The sequence below is a fragment of the Diceros bicornis genome, chromosome 31, assembly GCF_020826845.1.
Source record: "Diceros bicornis minor isolate mBicDic1 chromosome 31, mDicBic1.mat.cur, whole genome shotgun sequence".
Taxonomy (NCBI): domain Eukaryota; kingdom Metazoa; phylum Chordata; class Mammalia; order Perissodactyla; family Rhinocerotidae; genus Diceros; species Diceros bicornis.
In genome coordinates, this window is record NC_080770.1 from 6,331,260 (window position 1) to 6,356,915 (window position 25,656).

Sequence of the window (25,656 nt, forward strand, 5' to 3'; positions counted from 1 at the left end):
TAGTATAGCCTAGGCTATATGGTACTAATCTTACGGGACCACTGCTGTATATGTGGTCTGTCATTGACAGAAACACTGTTATGAAGTGCATGACTGTACTCTCGATTTATTTATACCTCTTCAGCCCCTCCTTCTCACTCCCTTTGTAAGCCACTTCATGTCTACTCAACTTCAACTACCATACATATGCCAATGTCTGAGACCCAGCTGTATGCTAATAACCCCTTCCTAGGGCCCAGAGTCATCACCAGTTACCTACTCAACAGTTCTACCAGGATGTCTCAAGAGCACCTCATATTCAATCTACCTAAACTTACTGAAAACTGAACTTATGCTCTTCCCCTCAATCTCCTAATCTGCTCTTCCTTCAGTGTGCTCTATCTCAATAATAAAACTGCACCACAAGCTACTCACATGAGAAAAACTTGGGAGTTGTGCTTCTACGTACCCCCTTAACCTCACCCTGTACATAGCCAGTGAACCAAAGTCCTATGATTCTATTTCGTAAATATTTCTCAAAACCTTCCTAGGGGCCGGCCCAGCAGCATAGCGGTTAGATTCACGTACTCCGCTTTGGCGGTCTGGGTTCTTCCTCACAAAAAAACAAAACAAAAAAACAACAAACAAACAACAAAAAAACTTTCTAATTCTACTGCCAGCACTCTCAACCATACTACCATCATATCTTATCTGAACCACTGCAGCAGCCTCATAATTGGCCTCACCAAATCCATTCTTGCTCTCTTCCTGATCCTCTCTCTATAATATAGCTGTTGATATTAGTCCAAGCATATTACTCCTCTGCTCAACTTCTGCCTTCCCACTGCCTTCAGAATAAAGTCCTACTGGACTTGACCCCTACTATCTTATCAAGATTTTAACTCTCTCCTCCATTCACTTCTCTCTAGTTACAGTGGCACATTTGGTTCTGTTTGGTTGGTAAGTTCCTCAAACATGCCAGATTCCTTCCAACCTCAGAGTTCTTGCGTATGCTAATCACTTCTCCTTTATGCCTGGTTACCTCTTACTCACCCTTCAGGTCTCAGCTTTAAAGGCTTTCTCAGGAAAAGTGTTCTCTGATGTCTCTTCTCACTCCTGAAGTTTAGATTAGGTCACCCTATTATACACTCTCATTGCATCCTGTATCTCCTCTTGTAGTCCTTTGCTTAACTATAATTAATATTACTAGTATAAGTATTTGTTTAATGTCTGACTTCCCCATCAGACTGTAAGCTTCAAGGCAGAGGGATCATGCTTGCTCATCACTGTATCCCAAGAGCCTTGCATGGTGTCTGACACATGATTTAAGTGCTTGTAATATTTTCTCATTTGTACCATAAGGCTTTCCATTAGCTGGTCCCTCTACTTAGAGCTCTGTTGACCCAGATCTGGTCCCCTAAGCCCTTGGAACTTCACAAGACTGGCTCCTTATCACTCAGGTCTCAGTTACAAAATGCCATCTTCTCAGGGAGCCTTTACTGATCACCCAAGCTCAAGAAGTGATCCCCACCCTAAAAGGATTTCATCACTCTCTTAATTTCTTCAAAGCATTTAGCACTATCTAAAACCACAGTTTTGGGAAGTTCTAAAAAAGTAAGTCCCAAGTCCAGTGCCCATCACAGGTGTAATCACTCAACAAATATTTAAGTGAATGAATCTCCTGAATGAGAAAGGAGGACTTGAGGAACACCCTCAATTCATCAGCAAAACATTTAAAAACTGTGCTCCAACAAAGTCAAAGCAGCAGCAGTATAGCTTAGTAGGCTTGGGGGTCAGACTGTCTACTTTGAGTCCTGGCTCTTTCTCTTCTTAGCTGGAGAACCTCAGACAAGTTACTTAATTGCTCTATGCCTCAGTTTCCAAACTAGAAAATGGGAATCATAGAACCTACCTCAAAGGGTTGTTGAGAATTAGTTAATATATGTAAAGTGCCAGTACCAAAAACACAGTACACTCAATTAATGTGTACTATTACCCATCAGATCAGGCTTCCCTCTCCCCCTTGTTTCAAATATACAAGATGACTTTTCCTTTATCTTATTCACCCCAAAAGGTCACCATTTCTTTGTACACTGCAAAACTCCAAGAGTGTCTTTCACGTAGATTAAGATATGTGAATGGCACCTTCTGGAATTGTGCAACATGGCAGCACCATTCCCAAGTTCTGGCAACCCGCAGAACTGTGATTATCAAAAAGATTAAGATGATCAAAAGACACAAGAAACAGAGAAGTACTATGGAAACTACTCTAAAATGATCATTATATTTATGAATCTACAGTCTCTTATGGTCTCTGTCAAAAATAAGAGTAGGTTGACCAGATTACTGCCCTAACACAGAAGAGTTCCTAACTCCTGTGATCCAGGGATATGAAGAGATGGATTAAGGTTGGGGCTACCTTGAATTCACACTGAAGGCCACAATCAGCTCAGGAGGTTGTTTCTCAGGAATGGTCATGGGGTATTCAGCTATAGGGTAATTCATAATATTTCAATATTTGCTCACATCAACACACAGCTTTTATCTCATTTTTCTATCCTTCAAAGAGGATATCAGAAGGAAATTTCTTGTTATACAACTATTGATTTCAAGACAGTGAACACTTAATTTGGTTACCCAAATAAGTTGATCTTAGGATAAGTTAAAAGCATTAATAAAGAAATTGGCAACTGGGTTGAGGATATGTCAAGATCATGAAGTTAGTTTTGTGAAAATTCAACAAAAGCACCCCACTTCATGCTTACTTTGGGCAAAGCCCTGGGAAATACAATCTGAGAGTGCTTCTGAGATGTTTTGTGTTAGACTTAAAACTCTAAGGTTAACAGCAGATAATCAGGATGGAAACATAGATACAGGACCTATCTACTGAATATTTCCCCTTCAATCAATCAGAATTTTCAATCTCACACTACTGACATTTTGGACCAGACAATTCTTTGTTGTGCAGGGCTGAGCTGTGCATTTAGGATGTTTTAGCAGCATCCCTAGCTTCTACTCACCAAAATGACAGTAGTACTCCCCTACTCTGACAATCAAAAATGTCTCCAGCTACAGCCAAATGGTCCCTGAAGGGGCAAAATTACCCCCATTGAGAACTCCTGCTTTAAATAAATTTGTTTCAACTGTCTAAAACATCCACTCATGTTCTCTCCTCCCCCTTTCAAAAATTCCTCCCTCTAATCAAGTAGGCAGCCTCGTTTCTGGTAACTTGGACTTAATCCCAGATTCTACCTTAATTCTTCATTTGCCTTTACCTCCAAAATCCTCAGAAATCACTTAGTACAACTCCCCCAGCGTGAGGTCAGTTCCCTTGTTCAAAACCATAGTTTGTGATGGAGGTGATACTAGGACTCAGGGCTCATGATCCCCAATCAAGCACCCTTTCCCATCACAACATGCTGCTATCCATCAGTCACCAAGTTTTGTCTGTCCTCCACTGCCCATGTGTCTCACTTCTATCCCTTCCTTTCCATTTCTACTACCTATACCCCAGAGCAGTGCTTCTTAAACTTTTGCATGCATCAGAATCACCTGGCTTATTAAAACACAGATTCATGGGCCCCAACCCCAGAGTTTCTGATTCAGTAAGTATGGGGCAGGGTCCAAAAATTTCCATTTCTAACGTGTTCCTAGGTGCCCAGATAATGCTTTGCTGCTGGTGAGGGGATCACACTACAAGAACCACTGCCCTAGAGTTTAGGTACCTATCACCTGAAGAGGTAATCTATTTCAATATCCTTCTAGACACTTCCCTGACCCGAAACTGCAAAAAAGTTACTCCTAAAACATCACTTTGATCAAATTACTGCTCAACCAAAACAAACCACAACTTCTGGTGGCTCTCTATTTCCCATACCTGGCTTTCATAATTGTTTAAAATGTGTTCCCAACACTATCAATAGTGCCTCCCAAAACAAATCTTCTACTTTACTCCTAGTAATCCAATGGCTGTCCTCAGAATAGGCTTTATAGGTGTCCCACTCCATAGTAAAGCTTATGCTGTCTTTACCTCCTGCAAGGCCACCCTCTTCCCTCCTCCTCTCTACCTACCTGAAGGAGGCCTTCACCACTGTATTTGCCAAAACCACTCGTTTGGTCACTATCTGCTGCCTTTTATCTTTATGGTTTAAGTTTTTACCAAGTACTCACAGATAGAGAAAACCCCCAAGAACCTAAAATTTAAAACAGAAAACAATGATATGAGTGACATGCATAAATAAAAGGCTTGACATATACACAAAGTGCACAAATCCTGCTGTTTTAATAGATCAAGTGCAACAAGCTGAAAGTTCAAAAAAAGAAAGAATGCGCCAATTTTTTTTTTAAACATGATCGAATACTGACTGTCAGGTATCTGTAGCGATCTCAGTTAGGATGTTAAGCAGACATCTGCTAGGGAAGAAATTTTAAAAGTAACCTCAAAAAAAGAGAAACTACTCAACCTACAACTTCCTACAACAGAAGTGGGTATCATTTGTTTTCTGTATGAAATATATCACAAAAGATGATAACGGTGTGAGAGGAGAAACATGGGGTTCAAGGTCTGGTTCTATCCCTTACCAACTCTGTGATCTGGGGCAAGTCAAGGCCATTCTCTAGGGCCGGCCCCGTGGCTTAGCGGTAAAGTGCATGCACTCCGCTACTGGCGGCCCGGGACGAGGCGCGCACCGACGCACTGCTTCTCGGGCCATGCTGAGGCCGCGTCCCACATACAGCAACTAGAAGGATGTGCAACTATGACATACAACTCTCTACTGGGGCTTCGGGGGAAAAAAAAAAAAGGAGGAGGATTGGCAATAGATGTTAGCTCAGAGCCAGTCTTCCTCAGCAAAAAGAGGAGGATTACCATGGATGTTAGCTCAGGGCTGATCTTCCTCACAAAAAAAAAAAAAAAAAAAGCCATTCTCTAAGTCTCCATTTCCAGAACAAAAAAATTAAGATTTAAAACTATACCATCAGGGCCGGTCCCGTGGCTTAGCGGTTAAGTGCGCGCGCTCCGCTGCTGGCGGCCCGGGTTCGGATCCCGGGCGCGCACCAATGCACCGCTTCTCCGGCCATGCTGAGGCCGCGTCCCACATACAGCAACTAGAAGGATGTGCAGCTATGACATACAACTATCTACTGGGGCTTTGGGGGGAAAAAATAAATAAATACAATTATTAAAAAAAAAAAACTATACCATCTCCCTTCAGGGTTGTTTTGAGGATTACATAAGGTAATGTATATGAAAGACCTAGTCTAGTACTTGGCACATGATAAATGCTTATTGAATTTTAACCTTTGTTGATATGAAAGCACAACGCAAAATACAGCATTATTCCAAAAATGAGATAAACAGCAAATTAATGAAACCTGATTAAGGATGTCCATTCCAAGAAGAAAAATAAAAAAGGACACAAAACAAAGAATGTTGGGGCTGGCCCAGTGGTGTAGTGGTTTAAGTTCACGTGCTCCGCTTTAGTGGCCCGGGGTTTGCAGGTTCGGATCCTGGGTGCGGACCTACGCACCTCTTCTTAAGAGATCCTGTGGCAGGCGTCCCACATATAAAGTAGAGGAAGATGGGCACAGATGTTAGCCCAGGGCCAATCTTCCTCAGCAAAAAGAGGAGGATTACCACGGATGTTAGCTCAGGGCTGATCTTCCTCACTAAATAAATAAATAAATAAATAAATAAATAAATAAATAAAGAAGTAAGTAAATAAGTTAGTAAATAAATAAGTAAAGTTAACTGGATTGGGGCCGGCCCGTGGCTTAGCGGTTAAGTGCTCGTGCTCCACTACTGGCGGCCCGGGTTTGGATCCTGGGCGCGCACCGATGCACTGCTTGTCGGGCCATGCTGAGGCAGCGTCCCACATAGAGCAACTAGAAGGATGTGCAACTATGACATATAACTATCTACTGGGGCTTTGGGGAGAAAAAGGGGGGAAAAAAAAAGGAGGAAGATTGGTAATAGAAATTAGCTCAGGGCCAGTCTTCCTCAGCAAAAACAGGAGGATTGGCATGGATGTTAGCTCAGGGCTGATCTTCCCCATAAAAATAAAAATAAAATAAAGTTAACTAGATATTTTCTTATTTACTCTAATGGCCCAAATACTATAAATGTGTTCATCTGGCATGCATGCTAAGCTTAAGTTTTTATTTGTTATAGCTGTTCTGGTTCTTATTTACACTATAAGACCCCATACCCAGATAGTTTGTTCATCCTTGTACACTAAACTCTCCTCCATTCTAGTGGCCTATTCCTAGCACTCAAGAAAACTGGTAGCAAAGAAAAGTATTTATCAGGGCTTTCCACAATATCAACAAATACTTATTGAGCACTTTTGATGTTGCAGACTGAGTACTTTCTCTTTTTTTGAGGCTACTTATTGAACACTTTCTATGTGTCAGGCACTATTCAAAGAATCCAACATACACCATAAACAAAAACCAAGTTCCAACTCTCAAGGAGCTTACACTCTAATGGAGAGACATGCAGAAACAAACTTAAGTATGGTAGTGATCAGTGCTCAGCAAAATAAAACAAGAGAAAGTGATACGGCTTAAATATAGTCCTCATTCTGGGTCTCCCAAATACAGCTTACTGTGGAAGACTGATGCATAAGAATAAAGAATTAGGGGGGCCGGCCCGGTGGCGTAGTGGTTAAGTTCGTGCACTCCACTTTGGCAGCCCAGGATTCGCAGGTTCAGACCCCAGGCTCGGACCTACGCACCACTCATCAAGCCATGCTGTGGCGGCGTTCCATATATAAAATAGAGGAAGATGGGCACAGATGTTAGCTCAGGGCCAATCTTCCTCAGCAAAAAGAGGAAGACTGGCAACAGAAATCTCTCTCACCAGAAAAAAAAAAAAAAAAGAATTAGCACCCTCATTGTCTGCATTTTGAATCACCCAAAAAGGGGCAACAAGTTTTGCCTACATCACCAGGAAGGAGGCTGCAAGACTCAGAACAATGTACTCCTCCATCAACACAGACTGAAGGTTAAGTCTAATGAAATAATTATAAACAGGCAAATTCAACTATTTAGACCATTTATAATTTTTTTCTGGTTAACAATATGATACTTCCACACTAGAGGAAAAAACAGGATTTCATTTTGCCTAGTCCATTCCTGGTCAGAAAGAGTAGGGTCATTCAAAGTGAGACTATCTGTAAAAGAATAATCTGGTAATTGCTGCTAAATCTGGGGAGACAATTTCAAGGGTAACCCAAAGAAAGGTGAGAATATCATCAGGGCTTCAGTGCCCCCAGTTTCTTGCAAGAGATAAATGATTTAGCTATTTCAGACAGAATCATATGTAAGGCACACTAACAGGATTGAACACTGAATAGTATAATAACATCCTTTAGAAAATCTCTTAATCTCATCATCAAGATTGACAAGCAAACTGAATTCTCAAGTAAATCAACATCTCTCCCTTCAGATAACACTACTAGGCTTAGGTGAATTCAAGAGAAAAAAATATTCAGGTTACATAATTTCTTTTACCCTGAAGGATACTGTCTTCACTTTCTTTTACATTGATTTAGGTATTCGTTTCTACAATTGTCTTTGGCAGGGGCTAGTAAATTTTTTCCATACTAAATGTAACTATATGCATAATATACTACACAGGTTGAGGGCAGATATTATATCCAGTATATTAAAACATATAACAAAGGTCATCTTTTCTAATAAAAAAAAGTCCCAAGTTAAAAGTGAAGGTCATCATCATAAGACATAGCATAAAAATCTTTATTTAAGCATTTACTTTAGATGCACTTTATTTTGCCCTTATTTTCCATGCAATAATGTTTTACTCAGGATTGGTGTGATTTCAAAAAACCTAAAAGATCACCAATTATAACTGCTAAGGATTTAACATTTTAGATGAAGAAACTGTAAGATATTATGAACATTCCCTATAAATCAATAAGTACTTAAATATACATGGACAGTGACGAATATCCAAAACTACTCCTACGCTTTGGCTCCTGAAACCAAACAAAGAAAAAAACGAAGAAAATGAAGAAAAAAAAAGTTCCATCTTTAGTTTCTGTCAATGTTTCTCAATAAGATCCTACATCTAAATTTACCAGAAATACAAAAATAAATCCTATTTACCTCAGGACAACCGAATATTCACCCATCACCAAAACTGAAGCTTCTACCCCTCTCACTTGAATACCTCCTCAGGTATGTCAACTTGCCTTTGAGATTTGGCTTTGTTCTAGGAATCTATACACAAAACTACTAATCTTTTCATTATTAAAAAAAATCTATGTCTTGCTTAAGAAAAGTCAAACATTGTTTACGCTCCATTGTCCTTTGTCTACGCTGCAAAGTAAGTATTCTAGTTCCAAAGAGTAGAGCTTATACCCCAAATCTACACATACACACCATCTTCAAAGGTACAATTCTCTTCCACATGTAACATGTAAATAACAGTTTGGCAAAAGATAGGCCAATTTTTTTAAAACTAGGTATTTTTGACTTTTTGAAAAATGACTCGTCGGGGGCTGGTCCCGTGGCCGAGTAGTTCAAGTTCCACGCGATCTGCTTCAGTGGCCCAGGTTCACAGGTTCAGATCCAGGGCAGGGACCTATTCCACTCATCAGCCATGTGTGGAGGCATCCCACATACAAAACAGAGGAAGACTGGCACAGATATTAACTCAGGGCTAATCTTTCTCAAGCGAAAAAAAAGAGGAGGATTGTCAACGGATGTTAGCTCAGGGCCAGTCTTCCTCACCAAAACAAAAACAAAAACAATGACTTGTCACAAGATATAAACATATCAGAATTTACTTTACCAAATTAAGTATGTGCACTTGAAATAACTATGTCAGTAAAAAGCATTAAAAGAGCTATTCAATCATGAAAAGTATCCCCATTAGTAAGAATAACAACTTTTTTTTTAAAGATAGGTAAAGGGTTCTGAACATAAAAAAGTCATTCTTGTTCCAAAATGAGTTTGGATTCAGACTTTTAATACTGGTACTACGTTTTTTCTCCCAAGCAGCTATTTTGACAGTACGTCACAGAAGGATGACCACTTAGGTTTTGTCCCCTAAAACAACATGGAAGTAATAGTCAATAACATTATAATCAATGTACGAGGTGATTCAATTCAATTTGACAAATATACATTACATGAGACCACACAAACTTTAATCACTAAGCCAAATTAGTAAGCCTCTTGTTTCGTCTCTCTTTCAAACTTTATGTTCCATGGCCAATAACTGCAGAACCAAATAAGTTCTATATTTTGACCTACTTTAAAGACAGACACAGTGTTAAGAAATATATAGTTAACTACTATAAAAATTGGCCTTTATGCCCTTATGTTAGTCTTAAAATTCCTCAACTAAGATCTAACTTAATCAGTAGAGAATTCTGTAATATAAGCACACACTAAAGAGACATTAAAAGTTTGTTAGGCAGACTGACACTCAAATAAGCCACCAACAGCTCTCATATCAAGTTATGTTATGGAAAGGATTTACACGTCAGATATAATTTGTCATGTAATCGTACAAAGGAAAACAGACATCAGTCACCCTAAACTTCAAGATTATTACCCAAAATTCTAAGTAAGAAAGATTCTCCAAAGTATCTGATGTACCCTCTTACACAACACTGCTACAGCAGCACATGAACAAGAAAAAAAAAATATGCTAGATAAGGAAAGGGTTAACGTGTCCAACAGGTAGCAATCACTTTACAATTAAAAAAATATATATCTTGAGGGGCCGGCCCAGTGGCATCGCTGTTGAGTTCGAGCGCTCCGCTTTGGCGGCCTGGGGTTCGTAGGTTCAGATCCTGGGCGCGGACCAACGCTCAGCTTGTCAAGCCATGCTGTGGCGGCATCCCATATAAAGTAGAGGAAGATGGGCAAGGATATTAGCCCAGGGCTGAGGAAGATCCTCAGCAAAAAGAGGAGGATTGGCAACGGATCCTGGCTCACAGCTAATCTTCCTCACACACACACAAAAAAATAAAAAATATATATACCTATCTTATCAGGACAAAAGTCACCGATTCCTTGGATCTCCTTACCACTACACCCCCCTACCTTGTTAAAAAAGGTGACAATGTTTGCTTGCTGAAAGGCTCTTCCTTTGAAAGACTGGATCCCAAGATCCCTCATATGTAACAACTCAACAATTCTATAAGCTTGACATAAAAATGAATTCCATATAGCAATAACTACCTGGGAAGACAGTTTTGCAGCATCCTCTTTCTTTACTTTTCCCAAAGAATTTAAGTTTAATTCAAGAAATGTCAAAACAAAAAATGAATCCTAAACATACCAAATTCCACTACTGATATACTTTATTTCTAAAAGTTAAAGAATTCTATCTCAATACATGGATTGGGAGACAAGAGGCAAATTTTTGACATAAGCCTTGCCAGAACATACGCCTGCTGGATATACTTGCCGATACACTCCATACCTTTCCAACAGTCACATTAAAAAAAAAAAAAAAGTAGCCTTTTCTCAAAAGAGCAGAGGTCATCAGAAAACGGATTAGAGAATCACTCTTTTTTCCTCCAAACTCAGTCTAAAACGCAAAGCCAAATAAAACTACCATAAATTCCTTTAGTAATCTAGGTCTTTCAGTTCACCAAATTTCACATAATATATACAATTCTGTGGCTTTCCTCTACTCCATCCAGTCTACAATCACAAATTCAAATTTCTGAAATGAATATATGGTGAGAATATTAATAAAGCTCTCTTTCACTGGGAAAAACAAAAATCAAATTCTTAAACTCCAACAGGGAAACCCTGAGAGGAAAGCAGGGCCTAAAGGAGCAAGTATTCATATGCACATACAAGCTAACTCCCACCAAATCATTACTAAGTAAAAATTTCTTTTAACAAGATGTTATCTCATACATCCCTCCCAAAATACAAAACACAGAACTTTATCAGCATCCAGTATTCTACCTTCTCTCAATTCTCAATCAATCCCCTCCAACCCTCCAGTTAACTTGTTAAAAAAAAAAAAAAAAAAAAGAATCCATAGTTCTACTCCCCAGCTCAAAGCCACAAATCCTGGCACATCATAATCTAAAAAAATTATATAGGACTAACCTTCCTCAAACAGTTCTGCTCCTAAAATTTACATTCTAATCTAACTTAATCAATTAAATTTATTACAATGTCAGTATTGCAAAATTAGGAATCCTTGTCACGTAATCCACAAAATCCTTTGATTTACAATGGCTTCTACAAAAGTTAAAGGCTACGTGTAACTCCATTTCCAAAGAAGATGAATATTAAGGCTCTAACTAGTTGGCCTAAAAGCCAAATGAGATATTAATATAACTTCCCTCCTCCTCTGGTGCACAGAAAAGCCACCTGAAAAGTTTTAATCACAGTATGTTCACAAATGGAAACAAAATAGTTACTCTGCTTCAAAATTAAAAAAAAAAAAAAAAGAAAATACTAACCAATCTCTGGCTGTAACGAATCCTTTCTTCTTCGGGTTCCATCTCTCACTCTTCTGTTGAAATTACTGTAAAGAAACCACTCCAGGGCTGCCTTCCTCTTCCTCCTTAGGAACCAGATTGCAACACTAAAGATAACGATATGGAGCAGAGATGAGAACTCATCCTCAAACTCAAGCTTTCTTTTCACGGAAAAGGAGCATTTAAGAAATGTGTAAATTAAAGGCTCTCTGAGGAATCTGGTTCTTCTTCATCCGTTTGGGACCTCTCTGCTCTCGGGCAAGTGGTTCCACGTCAAGATCAATATTAATTACATTACAACTGTCCAAGGCCTAAGCAAAAGGAGACGTTGGTTTCAGTTCCTTGTGGACGGGCCATACCACTTGTTTCTCCCCTCAGGATTACAATAAGCAAGGCTCCCCTTCATGTCAGCGTTAGCAAAAAAAAAAAAAAAAAAAAAAAAGGGAGGGGGAACACAGGACTTTTCTCTCTAGAGAGCTGACCAGGTGAAGCAGGCGCTGAACTAATCCAGATCCTAACCAAATTAGTTCTCTCTCACTGGTAATTAGAAACTAAAGGAAAAAAGGACAGACTAACTATATAAAAAGAGGACAAGAAATGAGGATTTAAAAAATGACTCCAAAACAATTTCCCATACCCCTCTAGTAAAGCCGCACACAATCGTTGCCTTCCTTCCTAGACTCCCCGGATCTTTTCATTCCCAAACCAACCCTCCACCCCAACACAAGGTATGTACAACTCTGAAACAGATTCAAGAAAGTTGCAAATCAAGGACAAAAATTCCATCAGATCCTCCCGGATAAAGTAATAAAATAAACGATTCTACCTATAGATATAAATAAAATACATCTTTTCCAAAAATTAAAGACTGGTTTGCGCGACGGTTGATCCATAATACCAAGAAAGGTTTTTCTTTTTTCTAAATATTCTCATGGATAATGGCTTCCATAGGAAATGCAGATTTTTTTTCCTTTTTGTAACTACATGACGGCCACGTTAACAGCATCCTTTCAAAACTGCTACGAGACAGAAGACCCGATGACACAGTTTGCGAAAGCAGTTCGTGGCAAAGCCCTCCTGGAGGAAGCCCTCGCCCCAAGTCGGGAGGAAAACCGTGTCTGCACCCCCTAGGCGAGAACCGCCCGGGCTTGCAAGCAGCCAGGGCCGGAGAGGAAAAGCGGCCAATCTGGCCGGGCTACCCGAGAGAAAAGCGTTTCAATGGTTCACCCATCGGAAAAAGAAATAGAAACTTTACATTAAGTCTTTAAATAACATAGCGAACCAAACTTCCAAGGCGGGGGGGGGGGGTTAAGAGGGGGAATCTCACCGGGGATTTTGCTCGTGAGTTCTTGTCCAAGTGAGAAGTAAAAGATTCCAAAAACTGGGAGGACAAATTAAATCCCAAACGTCGACTTCGGCTTTTTCCGTAGCTCAACCCAGTATCCAGAAAGGGTCGGAGCGACCCGGAAAAGAGAGGAAACAGTCGCTGAATCAAACCTCCTCTTCTGGCTTTGGAGCCCGGGAGTCGGAGGCGTCAGGAGAGGGGAGCGCGACCCCTCGGCGCCGAGCCCGGGGCGCCCCCGCCTCCCCCGGGCCAGCCCCGGCCGCGGGGAGCGCCCTCCTCGCCGTGCCCTCGGCCAGCAGCCGCCCGGCCGCCTCCGGAGCCCGGGAGCGGCGGCCGATCAGCTGAGACCGGCCGGCCCGAGGCTCCCCGCGCCGCCCCGGCCCCCCGGAACGCGGGCCCAGGCCCCGGCCCCGGGGGGCGGAGGGGGCGGGAGCGGCGCGGCGCGCCGGGCTGGGGGCCCGGGCTCCCCTCGCGTCTCCCTCTCAGCCCGGGCTCCGCGCTGCGGGACGAGCCCCCGGCTACTCCCCAGTCGCAGAGGAGGGATTCCGGGGGATGGGCCCCCTGGCGTTGCCCCTCCTCCCGGAGCGCCCCCTGCCCAGGATAGACAGAGCGGCGACAGGCCCAGCCGCTGGGAAGGTGCTCTGTGAGCCTGAGCCGCAGCCGCCGCCGCCACCGCCGCCGCCGGGGAGGGGTGTTGTTTCCCTCACACAGGAGGAGCCGCTGAAGCAGCCGCCGCCATTTTGAACCCGTCAGACTCTCACATACACACAGCTCCTCCGCGGCGCACTGCGCAGGCGCCGCATCCCCACCCCTCCTCCGGCTCGCCTCTCCACCCCCCACCCCCCTTCAAGCCTCCCTTCGCTTCTTACCGCTCTCCCGGGCGCACGTGAACGCGCACGCGTCACTCCCCTCTAACGCGGACACTCTGCCGGCGCGCGCACGCGCGGATGCGTCGGCCTCGAATCGTCCGCGCCCGGCGACGCCGACGCGGCTCCCCGCCCCGCCTCGCGTCAGCCTGCCCGCCCTCCCGCCGGCCCAACGCCCCCGCTCCCCGCCGGCTTTCTTCCAGGGCTCGGGCCCGACGCGCTGCTCGCGCCTGCGCGCAGGCCACGGATCCTCCTCCGCGCGCGCCCTCCCCCCTACACGCCCTCGCTCTAACACACACACTTCGCCTCTGTGACCCCGCCCCTCGCCGGCCAGCTGCGCCGGCAGCCCTCCCCCACTTCTCCTGGGAGGGTGGTGACCCCCGACCCCCAACAAAGCACAACCACCCCCCCCCCAGGAGTGGCGAGAAGCGCCCCGTTCCCCTTCAACCTCCCTCTGCCCCAGTCGGCCCGTGACAGTCACACAACCTGAGGGCCGGGCGGCCTGGGCCAGGGCAGCCGTTGCCCGCCTCAAAGCGGGGTCTCCCGGGGTCAGGCCGCTGGGCCCGGCCGGCTGGAGCGGGGCGTCCCGCTCGGGCTTGCCCAGGGCGAGGGGGCGCGGGGAAGGGGCGCCTTCCCGCCGGCTGCCCTCCCCTCGCGCGTCGGCTGCTGGGCCGAGGCCGGCCTGCCCGCCATCCCCGGGCAGGCCCCGGCGCCCCCGCCGCGGGGCCCGTCCGCCCTGGGCTGCGGGCTCCTCGGTGCAGCGGCCCGGCCCCGCCTCACCCACTCCTCGCCGCTCCGAAGGGGCAGGAAACGGGAGTAGCATGTCTGTCCTGGGCTCGGCTCCCCGGGGGAGCTCCAGGCGCTTGACAAGGGCGTCCACAGGTACCAGGCGCGAGAGTGGTCTCCGCGACGGCCCGGGGGCGGCGGCGGCCGGCGCGTCCACTGCGGGCTCGAGGCGCCCGGGGAGGTGGCCCTGGAAGCCCCCGCTCCTCGGCCACGCTCAGGTTTCCGCAGCGCCGGTGCCCCCGGCGGCCCGGGTGGGACGTGACCCCGCCCCCGGCGAGTCGGGGCGCCCCCCACGGAGGGGTGCGCGGGCCGCCCTCAGCCCGTGGGCCGACCCCGCCGCGGCGGGCGCGGGAGGCCCAGCCGGGAAGATGTCTCCTCTCGGTGCGCGCAGCTTCGCGCGAGGGTCAGCGACGGGGCAGCGGCCGCCGGAGCCGCGCCGGCCCTGCCCACGAACCGGCTCCCGCGGCTCGACAGCTGCCCGACGGGCTAGCAGGCTGGGGACGTCGACGGAGCCCGGCCAGAGGTATCTGAGCAACGCCATGCGAGCAGCCCAGCAGCGATCAGGGCATTTCCCCAGCCAATCTCGTGCTTTGGGGCCCGTTTAAATTATAAATCCCATAAAGGACCGTGGCTGGGGCGTTACGCATCCGGGTCGGCTCTCTTGGCTTCAGTACACTCGTGCTAAGAGGTATCACACAGATCTTTTGCTCCCTGCCTTGGTTTCCCACTCTTTAACCTCTGATTTCCTGAGATCGGGGAATGGAGGAGACAGGAAGGGCATGGAGTGAATTTTAGGCAGACATGAGAGAGCCAATTGAAATAATGATGCTTTCTATTTCTAGCAAGGTTTGAACTCTAGAGTAATGGCACTGTGTAAACCGAAGGTATTATTCTTTATTACCACACGAGGTTTTTCTACATGCAAACTTAGGGAGTTTTACAGACATTCTCCCCTTTGTTTCACAACATTCTTAGGAGACAAGCTAAAGTGCCTGCCTGGTAGCATTATACTCATTTTAAAGATAGACAATTGAGGGCCTGCCCGGTGGCATAGTGGTTAAGTTCAGAGCCTTCTGCTTCAGGGGCCCAGTTCTCTGGTTCGGATCCTGGGTGCGGACCTACGCCACTCGTCAGCCATGCTGTGGCAGCATCCCACATATAAAGTGGAGGAAGATTGGCACAGATGTTAGTTCAGAGCTAATCTTCCTGACCAAGGGGGGAAAAAAAAAAAGACAATTGAAGCCTTTCTATAGAAAGACTATGCAGCTTGCATAGTTACTCCAACAGAGAGGAGTCCAGCACTCTGCAACAGCAGACGGCAACATATCACAACAACAACAAAAGTTTTGTTAATATGGTATTACCCTCTTGCATTCCAGTCATTGGGAAATATTCTTTATTCTGATGCCAGCTTTGTTCAGACTTAAATTTTCAGAGCACTGATAGGAAGATCTTCACCAAAACTTCATCAGATCAAGAACCTTTTTAAGTCTTTCAGACTATAGTAAAATCTATTTTAAAAGCATTCTTTCACATTGGTGCTACCAGATGTGATCGATAGGCCTCTGGCTCTCTGTAGGTGTAGCAAAAGGCAGCAGCTTGTTTGTTTTATTTTTAAGTAAGAGAGACAGACTTTTGCCATTGTAAGATTAAGTAAGTGTTGGGCCTTATTGCTGTGTGCAAAATAAATGGCTTTATTTCCTTCCCATTCATACCTATAACCCACAGGACACTTGGGGGCAAAGAGAGAAAGAGGTCTTGCCCGACTTGCTCAACTTGGTCTTGCCCTTTTTCTTAAGGTCCAGAGCCCCTTAAGTAATTAACCCTCAACACTGAGTTGCTCACCTTCAGCAAACTGATGCCAAAGACAGGTTTAACTCAGGTGGGTGTGCTGGGAGGAAACCTAAGAAGGCTCCAAGAATAATAATAGTAATACTTAGTTTGAACAGGACTGCAGGTAAAGGTTTGTCAGATTGCAACCAGCTCTTTTCCAGTTGAAAACCATTTGTTAATTAGCCTGCATTGGGGAAAATGGCATTTAAACACATATACACAATGGTTTCTCCATGAGCAGGCTTTGTTAATATTTGAAAGCAGATGTGCAGGGTGAGGTAAGAAATAGGCAGATGGCTAGTGATTTCTCCCACAATCACAATGGCTCTGGTTGGGAAAGGCATATTTGAGGCTCACTGCTTTGCCCTAAAAGAGCTGTGTTCAAGGAGAATAGAGCTTAGGGATTCCCCAAGAAGGCCACAAGAACTATGAACTATATGGCTTAACTTCAGCTTCAGGTAGATGGGGAGAGTGGTAGATGAGAAGAAGGAAAGAAAGATTCCTTCTAGAAGCATTGAGAAGAGGAACCCTGGCTGGAATAACCTTAATAAGATACTGACAAATCTCTTCCTTCTTGAGCAAAGTTAAGAAGGAGCAAAGCTAAGCAAAGCTCCTTTTGGGAGACTTTAGTGGATGAAAAGAGAATTTTGTAGTCTGGTCAACAGAGTTAAACTTTCCAATTTCTCTGCTTGCCTTAAATGTTAAGGAGGAAGTAGGGATGTCCCAAACAGTGGAAATCTAAACCACAATAGAGAAGTTGGTCTTGAAGATCCCTTGGGAGGTAGCATAACCAGTGGTTAAAAAGCTTTGGTATTGGGCCTGCCCAGTGGCATAGTGGTTGAGTTCTAGAATTCCGCTTCGGCGGCCTGGGGTTCACTGGTTCGCATCCCGGGCGCGGACCTACTCACGCTTATCAAAGGCACAGCTTATCAAAGCCATACTGTGGTGGCGTACCATATAAAGTGGAGGAAGATGGGCACGGATGTTAGCCCAGGGCCAGTCTTCCTCAGCAAAAAAGAGCAGGATTGGCAACAGATGTTAGCTCAGGGCTAATCTTCCTCAAAAAAAAAAAAAAAAAGCTTTGGCATCAGAGACTACAGGTCTACTCTGCTTGCTACTAGCTATTCGGTCCTAATGAACTCCTCAAAGCCTTGCTTTTTCATCTATAAAGTGGAAAAAATACCTAACTCTCGAGGTGAAATGAATAATGTCTTAAAGCTCAGGGTCTAGCACATGATAGCCTCCAATTATGAGCATTTACAGTGTTTCTGATCTCTAGTTTTAAGGAAAGTTTTGAGTAAAGATGCTTCAGTATTTAAGCAAATTTACGTAGAGCGTATAGAGTGACTTATGCATAGCTTCTCCTCTTTCCTTTCCTAGCTCCTAGTCTCTCTCTCTTCCCCCATCCCAGTGTCTCTGATCTCCATTTTCCTCTCTTCCCTGACTCTGTCTGTCTGCCTCTCTCATCATCACCTCCTGAGGTCTCTTTCTTTCCATCCTTCTCTCCATCACTCTGCCGCTCCCCGCCTGCTGTGTTCATTCCTTTCTCTCAGCCCAGCCATTGTTATGTACTCTGTCATCAGCAGCATAGACCTTACTTGCCCACTTACCTTTACCCGTCCATTTGGTGCATTTAATCACGTGCTCACTAGATTTGTTACTTAATCATTTCCTGAACATCTGCCGCCACCTACCTCCGCTAGACTGTAAGTTCCTTGAAGGCAAGGGCGGAGCCACATTTGTATCCCTCAAAAGACCTTCCAGAATCAGTATCGCATACTTACTGTGTCATCCCTAGGACTTATAAAAACTGAGTGTTGTAATTGTGAGTTTTGAGGCATAGGAAGTTTTCTTTTGAATCTGGAAGTGAAATCTGAATTGATCAGGGGGAAAAAAGGAAGCCAGAAATGGCCTGCAGATTCTCGTATCATTGAACATAGATGGCTTGTGAAATTCTAAGTTTCGTGGAACACAGTTGTCCCTTTCCTTGGGACTGCGGGACCACCCACCCTGGCCCAGTGCCTGCCTGCTGCCATTTTTTCTAGGCGTATGGCTTGCCTTTGTGCAGACCCGCCCCTCCTGAGTCATGGGGTTGACTTTGGCTGTTGGGGCAGCTGCAGCAGCATCTGGGATCCACCTGCTTTTTTAGCAGCCTCAACTTCATCTTGTGGCCAGGCCACCCTCACTTCCACTTCTAAAAGGGAGGGACTGCTTGCCTTTCCAGAGAGTGGAGCTGAAAGACGCAGAGCCCTGGGCTTCACTACACCTGTGCTTGGTAGGGGGAAGTTTCTGGCACCCTGGGATTTCAGGGTCTGTTTGCAACTTTGTGCTTGTTCGCTGGCTGGGCTGGTTATAGTCTTGCAGTGCCCTAGTCACATCTCCAAAAGGCCAGTTGCCTAAACAGTTAGGCCTGTTCCTAGATCCTCCCAGTGGGTCTGATCTTTGCCCATCTTCTTCAAGGGTGTTCACTGCCTTTTGTCAGCTTCGGCTAAGTCTGGCATCCCTTCGGCTGCTTTGTGAGGGGTCCTTACCAGCTGTGTGCTTTTAGCCCTGTCCGTTAGTCTGTCAAGAGCTCAGTTCTCGGGCCGGCCCCGTGGCTTAGCGGTTAAGTGCGCGCGCTCCGCTGCTGGCGGCCCGGGTTCGGATCCCGGGCGCGCACGGACGCACCGCTTCTCCGGCCATGCTGGGGCCGCGTCCCACATACAGCAACTAGAAGGCTGTGCAACTATGACATACAACTATCTACTGGGGCTTTGGGGGGAAAATAAATAAATACATAAAATCTTTAAAAAAAAAAAAAAGAGCTCAGTTCTCTCTTTAATGAAATGGAGATAACGACTCCTGCCCCGTTTCCTCCTAGGATTATTGTGGAGTCAAATGGACTAATAGACACGAATGCCCTTTGGAAGCTGGAAGACGACATATTTAGGAAGGATTGTTGGTTCCCCTATTTCTTTTTATCTCTTTTTTTCCTACATGAAGGATTTGTTTTGTCACTGAGTACCTTGTGCCCGACAGTAAATTAAGTGCTTGCATGGAGAAAGGAGGTTTTGAAATTAGAAAACTTGGCTTTTACCCTTGAAAACTTCACATCATGGAGAAGATACCGTGAAGATGTGACATACTTAGAGAACAATCGTCATGACAGTGAATCACTGGGAGATACTGTAGACAGTAAGAACAGGTTATAGAATTGCACTGGAGTGTAAGCCACATGGGGTAGGGAGTTTTGTTCATCTTGTTCAGGTTCATTGCTGCATCCGCAGTGCCTAGAACAGTGCTGGACAGAGTTGGCACTCATTCTTTCGTGTTTATTGGATCAATGAATAATGGGGTTTTCTTGGGTTTTTTTGGTGTGAAAGATTGTCCCTGAGCTAACATCTGTGCCACTCTTTCCTCTGTTTTGTATGTGGGGTGCCTCCACAGCATGGCTTGATGAGTAGTGTATAGGTCCGCACCCGGAATCCGAAGCCACACGCCCCGGGCTGTTGAAGCAGAGCATGCAAACTTAGCTACTACGCCACCGGGCTGGCCCCATGAGTAACGTTTTTGAGGGACAGAGGAGTGTGAAGGCTGGAGGGCTTTGAACCCTTGCAGAGAAGTTTGGTTTTGGTAGAGTAAGAGAGGTGCGTATGTTCTGGAGCAGAGGGTGTATAACAGCAGTTGTTCCAGGTAAGCTGTTCCTGCAGCTGTCACCTCAGCTGGGATAGAGGTGCTAGAAACTAAAGCTCCTACTACTGCAAACCGAGCCAGGAGGACGTGTGTGACTCTTAGGCCAGTTTATTCGCTCTCTTTTTCTTCCAGCTTCTCTGACCTGGGCTTTCTACTGTCTCCGATTTCTGGGAGTAGTCTTTATAGTCCGTATCAGAGCACAGCTTTTTTTTTTTTTTTTTCATGAAGGAGATTCGCCCTGAGCTAACATCTCTGCCAATCTTCCTCTATTTTGTATATGGGTCGCCGCCACAGCATGGCTGCTGATGAGTGGTGTAGGTCCACACCCGGGAACCAAACCCAGGCTGCTGAAGCAGAGCATGCTGAACTTAACCACTAGGCCACAGGGCTGGCCCCAGAGCACAGCTTTGGATGTGATATTATAAACTTAATATCTCCAGTCAATTTTTTTCAAAATGCCTCGTTAATTATACTGTTCATTATATTTGAAGTGTGCAATTTTAAATTGACAATCTCCTTTTTTTCCAAAATGCTTGCTAAATATTTAAACTCTGACACGTATTCAGTCTTCTTTTGCTTTCTGGCTAAATCTATTTTCACACTCTCTGGGGGACTGCAAGAAAATATTGACTGCATTTGAGGTGAGATTTCCGTGTTGTGTTTTTTGCAATTATACTTGATTTGCCACAGCTTGGAGTTCGTGTTTTGATTTGATCATAATTACTGGATCTGTTTCTACTGTTGATCTAATTATCTTCTTATTGGTGAGCTACGTATTCTTAGTTAACTTTCCTGTATAATTTTATTGGTATAAAGAATGTGGGAGACACTACATCTATACCTTAGTCCTGTATTATTGAAACACATCACAAGGTTTACCCATCTATGTTTTTAATGCATATGTTTATATTGGTGAAAGTTTATGTTTTGCATAAATGTTAGTATTTTCAATAATATATTTTAGCATTTTCGATTTTGTTTTAGTATTTAGTACTCATTTACTATTTTCTATATTTTATGTATTTTTATAGTGAACAAATTCATAAAAGTGGGCAAATTGAATTCTCAATTCCAGCTTGCTAGAAGATATAGAATCTGCAGTGGCTTCCTTTTTCTGAATCCACGTTATTCCTGTTGAAGGGACCATATTTCTTTCTGTATGCATTTAAGTTGCTCCTTAATACAAAGGCATGTAATTTGGATGCTATTGATAGTAGAACAATGCCCCTAATTTCCACTGCTTTCTCTTCATTCTCTGGTATACTTCTGGTTAAATCTGCCACCTGCTGTCTCACATTTGATTGACTCTCTATACGACTGTTATTGTGATCAACCACAAAATACATGCCAATTTCTGACTACCTGTTGAGTCCTCAAGATTTAAAATATAAGACTTGGACCCTGCCCTCAAGGAGCTTACAGTTTAAAGAGAGAAGAAAATAAAATCACTACTTGGAAAATGCCAGCCTGCATAAGCAAACAACAGCATGGCAGAGTTGGAGAAGGGAGAGATGAAGACAGTTCCCATGGCTCGGGAACTGCAGCAATACTTCTCCGGGACTTGCTGGTGTTCACTTGGTGCAGCACTAACTTCCTCCCTATAGTATCTGCTGGGTCCTCATCTATTAAGGGGATATTCATGCTGAATCACAGAATCTTAGAGCTGGCATGGAGCTTGGAGGTCATTTATGCCAACCTGCTCATTTTAAAAACTGGCAGTCTGAGGCCCAAAGATGTTAAGCAGCTGGGCCAAGGTCAAGCAGCTAGTTTGCAATGAAATGGGAACCATAAACCACGTCTTCTGATAGCTGCTCTTTCTACTACTCCTCAAATTGATGGCATTTTTAACCATCAGATCTAATGTTCGTTCATTTGTTCCTTCCCCAGAAAGAGCACCTGCCTGTGCAGGGCACTGTGCTTGGCACTGGGGTTGCAGGGTGAGTGTGCACGAGACCACATTGTGGGGGGTCAGGTGACCATATGAATTAGCCTCCAAACTGAGACCCTTTGAAACAGTGAAAGGGCCTAATAATAACTACATATGCATATCAGGTATAGACTAGGATGCACTCATAGGCCATAATGGACATCAGGTCTATGCAGGATATATACACGGTCTGTACAGGATTCTGTGAGGGCACAAAGGTGGGAGGGGCCAATTCTGCTATAGAGGAGGAAAGGCTTCATGGAGGAGGTGATGCTTGAAAGTTACCGGGGGTTTTGATGTTCACCAAGAATACGAAGGGAGAAGGGCACTTCCCGTCCTTGTCATGCTCTGGACACAGCAGGACGGCTGACAAGAGCTGAGTCTGCGGAGGGGCGAATCCTATCCTAGAGGACCTCTCTCACCGTATTCAGCAAGTGGACAGGGTTTTGTCTTTTCTAGGGGATGGGTATTTGCTCATCCAGGCAGCAAATATTTATTGAGTATCTACTAGGTAGCAGGCACTGCTGTAGGCACTGAGGAATACTGTGGACATGACAGGCAGATCCCTGCTGAGAGACAGCATGGCGCAGTGGTCCAGTGTGGACCCTGGAGACACACAGTCTGTGTTCCCAGTCCAGCTGCACCATGCAATGAACACGTCATCTTGCTCAAACCACACAGCTCTCAGGGTTTTGTTTCCTCATTTGTAAAAAGGAGGTAAGAGTCCTTCCCCATAGGTTGTTGTCACAGGATCTACATGCGTTACCATTCACAGTGCTAGAACAGCACCTGGAACATAGGAAGGGCTTATAAACAAGTGTGTGAAATAAAACTGAGCTTACAGTTAGTTGAGAGAGCCATTGCAAACTATTTATTAGATAAATTCTATGAAACAAATAGGAAGCCTTCTCTGAGGAGGTATCATTGGAACTTTCCGGGGAGAGGGAACAGCTTGAGCAAAGGTCCTCAGTAGGATCAGGCATTGGTGTACTCAAAAAGCAGCAGGCCAGAGTGGCCAAGGTGGAGAGTGGTGTGAGATGAGGTCACAGAGTAGCCAGGCGGGGTCACCCAACGCTTGCTGTGAGCTGAGAGTGCACACCCATGGTGGGGTCATGGCAGCAGGGCAATGACAAGATGGAATTCATGTTTCAGAAAGGCCTAATACTAAAGCAAAATGCTGGTGAGAAAATTAAGGTGTTCTGTGGATCCCCATGAGAGAAGCTGAGGACATGGCCTCAGGCAGTAAAACAGGTATGGAGAAGAGAGACAAGAGGTTGAAGGAGGACTCCACAGGATCTGGTCACACGCTGGATGTTTGCAAAGTGAGAAAGTGGGAGGGGTCATGGGTGACTGCTGCCTTTCTGCCTCGGCTGGTTTGCTGTGCCACCTTCTGAAGTGGGAGGTCCAGGAGAAGCAAGGGGTGGGGCCAAGAGGATGGGGTCACATTGGCACTGTTGAGGCCGAGGGGCTTCCTAAGGACTGGAATGGAGGAGCGCAGTCTGCGCCTGGTTTGGAGGTCCAAGAATCAACAGCACCAGGTTAAGAGCATGGGAGGAACAAGATGGTCCCTGGAACGTGTAGAAGGAGGCCAGAATCCCAGGGACAGGACCACAGAAGGAGAACTGTGCCCTGCCCATTGTAGGTGCTCAATTACTGCTTGAAGAACGAATGGGTGTAGGAATTGTCCAGAAAAGGAAGAGGAGCCCCTGAAAACAGCTGTGGAGGAAAGACCAGAGAGGCAGGACAGAAAGCATGAAAGCGGCATGAGAAGAGTGTCAAGCAGGAGGAAGGGGTCGAGGGGTCTGATGAAGCTGGAAGACCACCCCTGGATGGGGACCCATTATGACATCACTGGCAACCTTTGACAACAGTGTCAGTGCAGTTGGGGGCGGGGAAATTGGAATTCAATGAGCCAAGAATGAATGGGAGGTAAGAAAAGTTGGCGAGTGTACACCCTTCTTTCAAGGAGCTCCGCTGTGAAGAGAAGAGCAGGGGGAAGACAGGATGGGTGGAGGGTGATGGGACAGAAATGAGCTTGTGTGTGGCCTGTAAGAAGGTGTCAGGAGAGAGAGAGGGCTTGAAAGTGGAACCTGCAAATAATAAGGGATAGAGCAGGAGGTTCTCAGTGTGGAACAGCCACGGGGGCAGCCTGGCCCTGAGATTAGCTCCAGCTGAGAGAAGACATGTCTTCCTCTGAACCTGGAGAGAGGTTGCGAGGGCGGTGCACAGGGAGGTCATTTGGAGGGTGTGGGGGCAGGAGGTTGAGGGGGTTTACACTTGAAATCCCCTGGAATAGTCTGGAGTTGGAGAAGGCAGTGTAGTTGAAGGAGGCTTTGAGTTCCACCCCCTTCTGTCTGACAGAAGCCATGTCTTACTGCTCTTAACTGCCTTGGAGGGAGAAGTGGGTGGATTCAGGGAGCAATGTGAACGATCGCCGGAAGCCCACTTCCTGTGACCCCTAGTCATGCCAGAGGTCAGCGAGGACCTGGGCAGGTGCCCTACACAGGAAGGAGAGCTCAGAGTCCACAGCAGGTCACTATGACCCCAGCTGACAGATAAACAGGAGTTTCTGCCTCCCTCAGGCTCTGCCGCTGCCTCTCTCTCCCACTGTTGCCCTTGGGCTTTCTGCAAAGCCTAGCCCTCAGCCCTCAGCTCTTCTCTCCCTGACAGTGTTCCTTTATCCTCCTAACTTCAAATACAGTCTTGGTGGGGATGACTCCCACGGCTACCTCGGCCCTGACCTTCCCATACCACCTGGCCTCACTGTTGGACCTTCCCCTGGACTCCCTCATGAGGAACCAGGTCTCCTATACGATCCTCTCCTCCAAACAGCCTTGGGCTATGCTTCCTCGTCCTGGGGCCCTTCTGTGCCCCCTTCCCTGCTGCCCCTGTGAATTCCTACAGCGCTATAAACCACCCACCCAGTTTGGCATTTACTGTGTGCCCTCTTGTGTTTTAAAAATCTCCGATGAGTACGTCTCGTTCTCCCTCCAGTGGAGGAAGCCCCCTGAAGACTAGGTCTTGCCATGTGCTTATTTCCTCCACTGTCTGGAATCAGGCCTTGCAAATAGCCATTTCCTCACTCACTAAATGCTTGTGAAGGTAACCGTGTAGTGGCTGAGTGCATAGGGACAGACTAGAGGGCTTGCCAGGAAAGAGGTGGAATTTGTCAAGTAACAATGGGAGGAGGACATTGCAGGCACATAAAGTATTTGCATCTGAGCAGACTCACATGGGATGAAATGACGGGAGGAAGGGGACGTTGAGTCACTTTGCCAGGAAGGCCCAGCCAGTGGGTGGTAGAGTTGGAAGCGGAAGAGGAATCAAGAAAGCCTGGAGAGAAGGAGCTGGTGGTGAGTTTAGCCCAGGATGGGAATAGGTCAGTCACCAACAGCGACAAAAGGCTCTAGAAAGAACTATGTCACATGCTCAAGGCAGGAGATGGGAAAAGCAGTTTTGGCACCAGCAGCGGGCACCTGGCAGGCAGTAGCTACTGGAGGAATGGGAAGAGGCGTTGAAACGGGGCGGAGAAAGACCAGTGTTTGGCAGAGGGCACGGAGGGAGGAGGGTGGCGGTAACTCACATAGTCTAAGCTTTGCCCTGTGAGTGGGGGAGAAGGATAAAGAAAGGCTGATGAATGTTGCATTTCTTGGGGGTCCCCATCCAACCCCATTCAAGGGGGTTGTTCCTACGGGTACCCCAGTCTCTCTCGTGGGGATCCCCCTCCGTGGTCTTGAGGGAGAGTAGTGGCATCTTCCCTTTGTGGAA

The 25,656-nt window shown here is 45.8% G+C and overlaps 1 protein-coding gene across 3 annotated transcripts in view; it reads right to left on the reverse strand.

Moving 5' to 3' along the window:
- The window catches only part of KDM2A (lysine demethylase 2A), a 96,671-nt gene extending 82,942 nt beyond the window's left edge, over positions 1-13,729 (reverse strand). The window contains exons 1-2 of one of the 3 annotated variants that reach the window (XM_058526285.1): positions 13,674-13,729; positions 11,442-11,566 (exon numbers count right to left, since the gene is read on the reverse strand). In XM_058526285.1, coding sequence (XP_058382268.1) covers positions 11,442-11,483 — 42 coding nt within the window. In that variant the 5' untranslated portion in view covers positions 11,484-11,566; positions 13,674-13,729. Of the gene's footprint in view, positions 1-11,441; positions 11,567-12,786; positions 12,874-13,673 lie in introns of those variants that run through there. The other 2 variants (XM_058526281.1, XM_058526282.1) reach the window with 2 other exon arrangements.
- Between the last annotated feature and the right edge of the window lie 11,927 nt (positions 13,730-25,656).